General features: G+C 40.2%; 1 protein-coding gene and 1 long non-coding RNA gene across 2 annotated transcripts in view; one reads left to right on the top strand and one right to left on the bottom strand.

The window, feature by feature from the left end:
* Positions 1-1,364: 1,364 nt before the first annotated feature.
* Positions 1,365-11,596, bottom strand: part of sass6 (SAS-6 centriolar assembly protein) — a 20,861-nt gene continuing 10,629 nt past the window's right edge. Inside the window, exons 9-16 of the mRNA XM_074636927.1 lie at positions 11,206-11,400; positions 8,583-8,672; positions 7,990-8,169; positions 7,757-7,838; positions 5,063-5,169; positions 4,869-4,957; positions 2,785-2,876; positions 1,365-1,803 (exon numbers count right to left, since the gene is read on the bottom strand). Coding sequence (XP_074493028.1) covers positions 1,751-1,803; positions 2,785-2,876; positions 4,869-4,957; positions 5,063-5,169; positions 7,757-7,838; positions 7,990-8,169; positions 8,583-8,672; positions 11,206-11,400 — 888 coding nt within the window. The 3' untranslated portion in view covers positions 1,365-1,750. The remainder of the gene's footprint in view (positions 1,804-2,784; positions 2,877-4,868; positions 4,958-5,062; positions 5,170-7,756; positions 7,839-7,989; positions 8,170-8,582; positions 8,673-11,205; positions 11,401-11,596) is intronic.
* Positions 9,207-9,805, top strand: LOC141768573 (uncharacterized). The gene is made up of 2 exons (XR_012594097.1): positions 9,207-9,517; positions 9,562-9,805. It is a non-coding gene; the product is annotated as an uncharacterized LOC141768573 (long non-coding RNA).

The following is an 11,596-nucleotide window of genomic DNA, read 5'->3' as shown; positions in this document are numbered from 1 at the left end:
TTTCCAACAAAAAGACACAGAGGCACATGATATGTTTCTCAGATTACCTGTCTCATGTACTACTGTCAGGATATATGTGACCGTTTTATAAAGATCATTTCTTTTAATAATTTTTGTATCCTTTTTGGATTTTTGAATTATCATAAATTGAGCCCACCGTGCATCAGCACGTTTTAGTGTGAACAGTAACTGTACACAGCTACTGCAAATTATTGCTAAATAAAGCTCCAATGTTCATGACAATAAATGACAACATTTTGAGGTCATGATGGATGTAGGGTGGCACATTTCAGATTTGTATCTCAAAAACTTTTTTTGGACAGTATTTTGAGTTCTATCCACATGTGAACCATTGCAGTCAATGGGGGGAAAAAAGCATTTTTAAACACCAGTTTGTCAGTTATGGAGAAATCAATCTTTATTAAAATAAATTACCGACATCTCAATGTTGTCTAAATGAAGGACGCAAAGTCTCAGAATTTTGTCTCGAAAATTGAATTTTTTACACTAGTTTGAAATCTGCCTTTACATACAACCCTGGCGACTGCCTCAGTCACAGTGTGATGTCATAGTGTGATGTGGTAGTTTTCCCAGGCAGTAAGCTCACCAAGATAGTGACTTGCCATTGGTGTCTGAGGTTGTGAGTTTAAGACCCGACTGAGGCAGAGGGAACATGCTAATGCCTTAAAGGATTAATGATGATCGACCTGTACTTCTCATTTGTCTTCCTTTTTTCATCTCCCTCCTCAAAATACCCGCCCCAGACCCACAGCTGTTATAGCAGCTATTATTACATACATTCCTCTTTACACCTCTGTATATATATTTTAGTACTTCTCATTATTACATACTACATTCCTATTTACACCTCTGTGTGCACATATTACTTCTCATCATGCATATACATATTACATCCTGTTTATAATCAGTTTTCTCATCTGAAATACTGTCTACAAGTAAATTACAAATTTACATTACTGTTTTATATTTACTTCAACGGCACTATTTTATGCCTTAGTCCATCATTTTGATTTTACTTGTGTGATTTCCCCTTTTATATATCTACATATTTCATGAGCATTGTTGAAGGAACCTGAGAGCAAAGATTTTCATTGCCAATGACTGCTTTGCTGGAATTTACAAATGACAAATAAAGAACCTTGAACCTTCATTTTGAGAAAACACATTGATAACACTTCTTTAAATTGTAGCATCAGATGACTCCAGCAATAAAATAGTAAACTTGACAAATATTGAACAGCACCAATATTTACATTTTACACATTTTCAATATTTGATGGGGATTTGAGGTGAGACGAAATAAATCCAATTTAGATTTACCCTGGAATGACTGTGAGCACCGCTGAGGATGGAAGAGCCGTTTATTAAAGATTTCACTTCATAACTGAAATACAACAGAAAACACATACAAACACAATATAAACAATAAAAGGATGGCAAACTAAATACACTGTATTAGGAAAAATTTAATATTTTAATTTAAGACTTTAATACATTGTCCATGATCACAGAAATCCACCGAACAGACAGTTTCAACAACATTTAGTGTAAATGCACATCAGCAGATAGATGTGTGTGTAAACCATCAGCAACAACAGCTACTTAAAAACATGTGAATTTAACACAGCAGGTCAGTAACAGTTTTGTACAGGAGCTGAAGACATGAAGTGGTTTTAATGGTTTTGACTTCCATTCTGTACACTGGTCATTACATGGAGCTGCTTCTGCTTCATGCAGAGAAGTAAGCAGAAGGTATGGAGGGCTTCGTTCTCTGAGGGAACTCTGGAAAGAAAAGAAAGGAAATGGATGCGTCACTCAAAAATCCCATTTCTTTTATTTTGATCCATTTGTTTTATTTCCATAAAGACTTCCAAGTAGGGGTCGAAATATAGTGAATATATAATAAATAAAATCAACAAGGATTTGGACAATTATTATAATTTATCAACTAGAGCTGTCAAAGTTAACGCCACTAATTTCTCGCATTAACGCATCAACGCATTAACGCATCTTGCAATTTTTTAGGTTGTAGCGGGCTCAGCTTTAGGAGTGAAGATACTGCTATCACATGAAACTATAGAACCTGATGAATCCGTCGGTACCGACCATGTTATACTAGCTGGTCAGGAAGGAGGTTAAATAACGCTCCAAACTTACGCTACATTTTGGAGAGGAAAAACCGTCATGTCCATTTTCAAAGGGGTCCCTTGACCTCTGACCTCCAGATATGTGAATGTAAATGGGTTCTATGGGTACCCACGAGTCTCCCCTTTACAGACATGCCCACTTTATGATAATCACATGCAGTTTGGGGGAAAGTCATAGTCAAGTCAGCACACTGACACACTGACAGCTGTTGTTGCCCGTTGAGCATATTGTTTTATGTTAAATGCAGTACCTGTGAGGGTTTCTGGACAATATGTGTCATTGATTTGTCTTCTTAATTGATTTTCAGTAATAAATATATACATACATTTGCATAAAACAGCATATTTGCCCATTCATTATCAACATTTCAATGATTAATAGTGTTTAGACTACAAAGACACGCAGAGATTGTGAGAGATTGGGGGGGCAGTTCAAATCTTTGCCTTCACACTCTGTGTCTTCCCTTGTCCCACACACCGAACACTTTGCACTACTAATGCTGGAGGACATGGTGATCTCTGCTAAAGCAGTCAAATGAAACCAGTATTTGTTGTTAATGATGAATACTCTGAAGCTTGTAGTCCATGCAGCGCTCTAAGCGATGAGCGGTTTTACCTTTGTGAAGCAGATTAGATGACAGACCGTAGATCGGGATGCTATCATCTCTCCTCTCAAAGTACTTTGAATCCAGACAAGCAGAGTCTCCGCTGAGGACGAGAAGAAAGCAACGAGCTTGAGGAACACAGTGAAAATGAAACATGTATCCTTCAGTCCTCTCATTTATATCCTAAAAATATTGTTCTCAAAATAAATTCCCCCAAAGACATGACCGAACATGTTCAAATGGAAAGCAGCCTTTGGAAATAAATTCTCAATTAAAGCTTGAATAAGTGTGTGGTACATAATAAGTATTGTTCACAGGGCTGGCAAAGTTAACACGATAATAACGCGCTAACGCAAATTAGTTTTAACGCCACTCATTTTTATAACGCATTAACGTAACTTGCCATTTTCAGGTTGCAGTGGGCTCAGTTTTAAAGCTAGAGTGAATCCATCGGTACCAACCAGGTCATACTAGCTCGTCTTAAAGGACTCTAAATAAGGCTGCAAACTTATGCTGAACTTTGACGAGGAAAAAAAATGGCATGTCCATTTTCAAAGGGGTCCCTTGACCTCTGACCTCCAGATGTGTGAATGTAAATGGGTTCTATGGGTACCCACGAGTCTCCCCTTTACAGACATGCCCACTTTATGATAATCACATGCAGTTTGGGGCAAGTCATAGTCAAGTCAGCACACTGACACACTGACAGCTGTTGTTGCCTGTTGGGCTGCAGTTTGCCATGTTATGATTGGAGCATATTGTTTTATGCTAAATACAGTACCTGTGAGGGTTTCTGGACAATATCTGTCATTGTTTTGTGTTGTTCATTAATTTCCAAAAATAAATATATACATACATTTGCATAAAGCAGCATATTTGTCTACTCCAATGTTGATAAGAGTATTAAATACTTGACTAATCTCCCTTTAAGGTACATTTTGAACACACAAAAAATGTGCGATTAATTTGCAATAAATCTCGATTAACTAAGGACAATCATGCGATTATTCGTGATGAAATATTTTAATCGATTGACAGCCCTAATTGTACAGTATATACACCAGTAGTACAGTATATAAACCTGAGGCCTGTACTACGAAGCAGGATTTAGGGTTAGTGAGGTAACTTCAGGGTTAAGTGATCCACCGTCCTACGACGGTGGATCACTTTTTACCGGGGTAGATCGCCATGGTAACTGATGCTGAACAGCATACCTGCTCGGGAGCAGGTTATGTTCCAGATAAGAGATCGACTCGTGTAAAAGCACCGCCTGCTGACCAATCAGAGCTCTGTGAGCAGATCGTATGATAATATTACACAAATATGAAGAAGTTACAGTCATAATCAGACTATAAACAACACAGTTTAAACTGACAGATGCAGGAAGGACAGCTGGATTTATGCTGTGGGTGTTTACCGCTTTGAATTATGTTTTTATATTAATTTTTTTTAACTTGCTCTTGAATCCGTTTATCACCGCCGGAGACGGGGACGCAGCTGAAAGAAGGTTGAAATAGTCATACACACACACCACATCATTGTTAAAGGGAACAATGAAGTGTAATCCATTCATCCATAACACTTCTAAAAGCTATTTATATATCACTGCCCCATCTATACGACTTTATCTGACTTTTGAGTGTTACGTTAAATTAATAAGTCTGTTAATTTACGCATTCACACATCTGTAATTTTTTTCTGTTACCAGCTGTTCTTCCTGCATTTGGCAGCTTCAACTGTGTTACTTTTAGTCTGATTAAGTGTTCAACTTCGTATTTGTCTAATATAGTTATAGCTCTTCATTTGTAAAATGTGCCGCTCTGCCTGTCTGTCTGCAGTCTGTGGACTTGTCCATGTCTGTGATTGGTCAGATGCTACAGACACACCGCTCCGTTCATGTGAACGCGCTCGCAGCCAGACTGAGAAACCCTGGGTTGATTTACCGAGTTGATAACCAGCTTCCTAGGACCGCTTAGCGGGATCTCGTTCGTTAGGGTTAGTTAAGCCAGATAAGGAGAAGATACCCTGGGTATGTTGAACTCTCTTCGTAGTACCGGTCTCTGTATATACTGTGGAAAGAAAAGAATATACTCACATCTGTCTGATGGCTGGCTGCACTGCTGTGAAATCAGCAGCTGCTACAGGAGATCCAGCAGGTCTGCCCGTCTGAGGATAGAACTGGGCCTGGGGGGGAATACACCGATCTCTTTAACTGGTGTCAGTGGTAACAGTCAGTACATGTTTACAAGTGGGAAGGTTTGGTTTAGTACGGCTAGAAGTCTCTCCTACCCTCAGTCCTGTTGTTGTGGACAGAAGTGAAGGATTGTCCAGAGACTCAGACTGGGGCTTTCTGGACAGCTGCTTCTCATTTAGCTGCTTGTTCAGCCAGTTTATAACTGTGGTTAAAAGACAAATAGAACAGACGATGAGTGGTGTTCAAAACTGACAAGGTACTCTGATCTTCAAACTATTAGACTAGAATTTATTATGAGTGTGACGTTTAATGTCAGGAAATGATTCAGGCGCTGCATTTCTCTGTTCTCTTTAAATTGTCCCTTCTTTCTACCAGCAGGAATACAGTGTTGATTTTCAAGCCATGTTGTTAAAAGGCCATTTAAACATAATAAAACATTTGGCAATAGTTCTCATTGCAACTACATTATCCTTAAGAAGCAGCCCCTACGAGAGCTGTTGAAGGTGAAGTTGGATTATCCAGAATAATGAAGACAGTGTTTCTGGTAAAAGATGCTGCTGCTCATTTTTTTTTTAAATGTCAGTTTTCAAAGTTGTGAACTTCACAAAATAAATTATATTAGAGTTAAAGGAACAGTGTGTAGCATTTAGGGGTAGCTATTGGCAGAAATGGAATAGAATATTAATAAGTATGTTTTCATTAGTGTATAATCAAAAGAATGGTTGTGTTTTTGTTAGCTCAGAATGAGCTGTTTATATCTACATAGGGAGCGGGTCCTCTTCACGGAGCCGGCCGCCATGTTTCTACAGTAGCCCGGAACGGACAAACCAGACACCAGCTCTAGAGAGGGACATTCGCGTTTTCACGTCGCCCACCGTAATTCTCCAACACGCTTGGCACACGGGAGAGGCTTCACTTGGTTGCAATCTGAAACCTCACCGCTAGATGCCACCAAATCCTACACACTGCACCTTTAAGACTTGATATCAAACCTAAATACATTACTATTATAAGAACCAAAATGTGTGCATCGGGTATGGAAAAGTATTATAAAGTATTGAAAGTTGGCACTGAATGCTTGGTGAGATTCTAAAGAGCAGCACACATCCCTGTAGTCAGAAGTAGTAGTCAGGGTACAATAGCCAGGACGTGTCAACTTTCTGATCTATATCATAACTTTGCTTATATTATCCAGAGTCCAGCTGAAAATATTAATGTGACAGCATTAAAATTGTTTTTTTGCTACTTGTTACTTGACTCTGATGTTTGACCTTCACTGTGCACAGTTTGAAACTAGAAGCATTTATCTGAGCTCACCTTGAATCTCAGTTCAACACGTGTATGTATGAGCATGAGCACTTTATGATAATCACATGCAGTTTGGGGCAAGTCATAGTCAAGTCAGCACACTGACACACTGACAGCTGTTGTTGCCTGTTGGGCTGCAGTTTGCCATGTTATGATTTGAGCATATTGTTTTATGTTAAACACAGTACCTGTGAGGGTTTCTGGACAATATCTGTCATTGTTTTGTGTTGTTAATTGATTTCCAATAATAAATATATATATACATTGGCATAAAGCAGCATATTTGCCCACTCATGTTGATAAGAGTATTAAATACTTGATTAATCTCCCTTTAAGGTACATTTTTAGTCACGATTAACTATGGACAATCATGCGATTAAATATTTGAATGGATTGACAGCCCTAGAAAAAACACAAGACAAATTATTATTCCAAGCAGAGTATTTTCATGTGTCTTAAAGGTCCCATATCGTGCTCATTGTCAGGTTCATACTTGTATTTTGTGTTTCTACTAGAACATGTTTACATGCCATGATGTTAAAAAAACAAACTTTATTTTTCTCATATTGTCTGTCTGAATGTACCTGTATTCACCCTCTGTCTGAAACGCTCCGTTTTAGTGCATTTCAAGGGAATTGCAACGAATTGCATTGCTAGGCAACAGTTGGGGTCCATGTTTACTTCCTGTCAGCTGATGTTATTCCCATTCACTGCAACAGGAAATAAACTGGGACACATTTAGAATGTTCACATTTAAAACTGTGTAATGGTCTAAATATATTGTGGATTTGTGACATCACAAATAGACGGAAATCGTAACGGTTTAACGCACAATTTCTGAAAACAAGTTGTGTGTATTTCTCCGTATATTGAGCGTTTCGATACTTTCACAGTATTTATATAAAGCATTTTAACCTTCTTTATAATATAAAAGATATGAAAATCTTACTTTTTACAATATGGGACCTTTAAAAAAAATGTGTGGAGTGGATCTTTAAACACTGAGAAGTTTGGCTTATTTTATAAATGATGATATGGATTGCAGTCCCCAGTGGGTCCTCTAACATAACTAGCTTAACTAACTTTAACTTTTATATCGTCACACACACATTGATACATGCATGAAATTTGACCTCTGCATTCAACCCATCCTAAGCATTGTAGGAGCAGTGGGCTGCTGTAAAGCGCCCAGAGAGCAATTTGGGGTTCAGTGTCTCGCTCAAGGAAACTTTGACATGCGGACAGTAGGATAGAATCGCCAACCTTGTGATTAAATGAGCAGTGTGTAGGATTTGGTGACATCTAGCACCACAATTCTTACTTTCAGGTGATTATACACACAAAAAAAAACACACTTATTAATATTATATTCCATTTCTGCCTATAGATCCCCTAAATGTTACACACTGTTCCTTTAAAAGGACAACCCGCTCTTCCCCTCTCCCACGGCCACCTGAAATGAATGAGACAAGCTTCCTCACCATTCTCATTTGTTTTTAACACCTCTCTGCTTTCATTTAGCTTCTGTACCGTCGTCTCCAACTGCTCCTTCAGTTTAGAAACCTGTAATATACAAATTATTATCAAGTTCATATCAAATTCTTTCTTTTATATTAATATGCCTAATAAGTTATCTAGCCTGTTATTAACCAGGGAAAAGTGAAGACTATTACAATACAATTACAAGCAGTGTTTCAATGATTTGAAAACATACCTGCTCCTCCCTGGTGAGGAGCTGCTGCTGAGTGCTCCAGCGATCCTTTTCAACAGTCTCAAGTTTTTCTGTTGTGTCTTGGAGGACCTTCTCCTGTGACACAGTCACAGTGTTTTTGACTTTTATTTTTCCAACTAGGCCTCGGACCTCCCCCTGCAGCCTCTTTATGATCCCATTAGCCTGGATTCAAGAGAAACAGAAGGAAGTAAGAGACTGGAATGGAATATATTGAAACATAATATGCAGTTATACACTCAGTTGCCAGTTTATAAGGTACACCCAACAGGTGTTTCTATTATTTTGTCCACCCCATTTATATCAATGAGGGTAGGCTAAATGACAGGAACACCTTTCTCTATAATGCAATGCAACAGCTCAGAGTGATAAGAGTTAGAACATGAACCGAAGGTATGAAATTATCCCACAGAGCTAATTTGTATGGAGAACAGGGAGATGGATATTGATGGGTAACAGCCAACAGTTACTCATCGACTAAAACAACTGTGTGGACCTGATAGTTATATTTCAGTTATCCCTTTATGGGGTTCAACTTTATACCAGCAGATGGGCAGCCTGCATGCAGCTTCACAAACCTTTATCAGCTCCTCAGACAGTGATTTCACCGTTGACTCCAGTTTTTTAGTCTGAGCTTCTTTACTTTCAGCATTTTCTTCCATTGATTCCTAGAAAAGAAAAAAAACACACACAGGTTAAAATATAGAAACTAAATTAGACAGAGAAACTACTTTAAGTCCCAGTGAAACCTTAGGCACGCGTGCCACCATTGGCTCGCGGTACCTTAACCAGTGGCACACTAGCAATAAGTGTGCAAGAGAGTGCCCTCTCATCCGCATATTAAATGACCTCTTTTACAGCCATTGACGGTTACGCCGCCTGTTATTTATGGTAGTTTGATTGATTTTTGCTCCCAGCTGGCGGTACCGTGAGGTGGTCGACTTGTTATTAACACGGTGTGTTTCCGTGTAACGTATTGGCGGATGCCTCTCTCGTTCAGCAGCCTTGTTATGTCTGTATAACGTTACACTACGTTGTCTCTCATCCCGTCATCTACCGCTTTTTTCTTTCTCACCGCGGACGGAGAGCAGCTCCCACCACACCTCGATGTCTCGCCACACATCCAGACACGTATCTCTCTGCTCTCAGAAGGAGGAAGGAGGCGGGGGTCACGAGTCATCATTGCGTCATCAGTTACACTGCGCATGTGTTATACCTTGTGGTCTTAATGCTCAGGCTGATCGAAATCCGTAAAAAAATACCTGCATCCGGATCATGATCCGGATGCAGGTAGGAGGAAGGAGGTAATAATAATAATAACTTGGATTTATATAGCGCCTGTCAAGAAACCCAAGGACGCTTAACATAGACATAATAGACACAACAAACAGAACATAACAGTAGCTAGAGGCCATAGGCCTTGTTGAAGAGGTGGGTTTTAGGAGTTTTTGAGGGAGGGAACCGATACTTCGGTACCAAAATTAAAAAAATGTGACGGTACTCGTTTTCTTCGGTACCGAACGATGCCTGTAATGGTCATTTGGTACCGGAGCGGAGGTACTGGAGATGCAATTCTTCCGGATCTAATGGGGGCAGTATACGATTACAAGTGTTCTCATCTGCCGTGAAATGAAGGAAGAAGAACGCCATATCAGCACGGAAAAAAACAACAACACGAGACGTGAAAGACGGCAGCTGCTGCAGCGCTACCTCCGCCTCAACTCGTTGAGAAAACAAATAGCAAGAGTCGGGTATGGAAGTACTTTGTGTTCGAGGCGGATTTACAAGGAGTAATAATAGATTCACAAAAAACAGCATGCGGTGCAGTAACGGTGCCGTCGTACTCTTCTTTCCAAAGGAGGAAATACTTCCAATTTAGCAAAGCACCTCAAAGACATCCAGACAATAGTGTTGGTTTTAAATACTTGAAGGCTACATGCCTCTGTTTTTTGTAATGTTCAAATGTTTTAATAAAGGAGTGCGTGTTGAATTACATGGGATTTATTGTTTTTTTGTTGTTTTTTTACAGTGGTATCGAATTGGTATCGAGAATCCTGTAAATTCACTGGTATTGGTATCGACAACTAGATTTCTGGTACCGTGACATCCCTAGTGGGGAGAGAGTTCCAGAGGGTGGGGGGGCTGTCACACCGAAAGCTCTGTCCCCAAAAGTTAGCAGGTTTGTGTGTGGGGGATGGAGAGCTGACCCGTGCCTGAGGATCTCAGGATCCGGGGCTGTGTGTAAGGGTAGAGGAGGTCAGATAGGTACTTAGGAGCTAGGGCATTGAGGGATTTGTAGGTGAGGAGGAGGATTTTGTAGGGGATGCGGGACTTGACCGGGAGCCTAATGGAGGTGGATGAGGGTGGGGGGGTGATGTGCTGCCAGGGATTGGTTGCGGCTGAGAACCCTGGCAGCTGAGTTCTGCAGATACCGGAGCCTGTCCAGGGCTTTGCTGGGAACCTCGGACAGACCTCCATTGCAGTAGTCCAGATGGGAGGTGACGAAGGCGTGGATGACGGTTTATTACTGATGAATAAGATTGGTGGAAGCTTGGTAGGGTTAATGATTTCAACTCAGATGTGAATGTTTTCATAAGGATGGCAGCCTTTTTGTTCAGTACTCTCAGATAGAATTACAAGGTCCTGATTATGGGAGAAGAATGAGTTTTTTTAAATGTTGCTATGCACATAGCCTCTATGGATGGAATAAATTACAGATCCGTTGGAGATTAAAATCTTGATGATGTGGCGTCATAATTAAACTTAGTGTTAACCTTATTGTTGATATGGCACACTGATTAACAAGAACATTTTAAAATGGGACTTTCAGAAAGGTTGCGACCCCTGATCCAGAAAAAAGGTGCAGACTTTTTCCCCCAATCGATTGGTTGAAGAATAAGTAATATTTCAGCCGACCAAGATTTTCCTTGGTTGACCACAGCCAGACGCCACGCTGCGGTGACCAATCATGCAACGGGCGATCAATGGGCCATTAAAGTGACACTCCCACACCGCCGCACAATCCTGCAGCCTAAATCACACAGTGCACTTAAAGCAGACTAAACTGGGCCCGTGGAAAAACTGTGCCTTTAAAATGTATTCAACAAGGTTGATGTGATATTGTGTCTGACAATTAGGATATGATATATATATGGTATAAGGGAAACTTAAGCTGAAGTATGCTGTTGTTTCGGCTCTTACCTTCTGCTGCTGAGTGGCTTCCAGCACCTCTTTTGTGCGGCGCATGAGCTGATCCTTATCTTTGACCTCCTGTTCCAGAACAGCCAGTCTCATCTGCAGCTGGCTCACCAAGCGCTCCTTGTCGTGGACCTCTGTGTCCAGAGTGCTGTTCTCTCTCCTGAGAGACAGGACCTGCTGCTTCGAGCGCTGGCACTCCTGCACACATAACAGCAGGGAAATAATCCCATCATCGATAATCATTCTTTAATTAATCGTTATCATCTACGGGGAAGGACAAAAGCACAGATCGATTCACACCACAGTGCTGGAGCCCTGGATTAAAGTCTTTCCTTTACTCAATCAGAAATGTTGGTGGTTATTTCAGAGGCCACAGTTTATACTGTTATGAAAC

The sequence above is a fragment of the Sebastes fasciatus genome, chromosome 5 (assembly GCF_043250625.1).
Source record: "Sebastes fasciatus isolate fSebFas1 chromosome 5, fSebFas1.pri, whole genome shotgun sequence".
Taxonomy (NCBI): Eukaryota; Metazoa; Chordata; class Actinopteri; order Perciformes; family Sebastidae; genus Sebastes; species Sebastes fasciatus.
The sequence above is the reverse complement of the archived record's forward strand: the minus strand, read 5'-3'. Positions and strand labels throughout refer to the sequence as shown.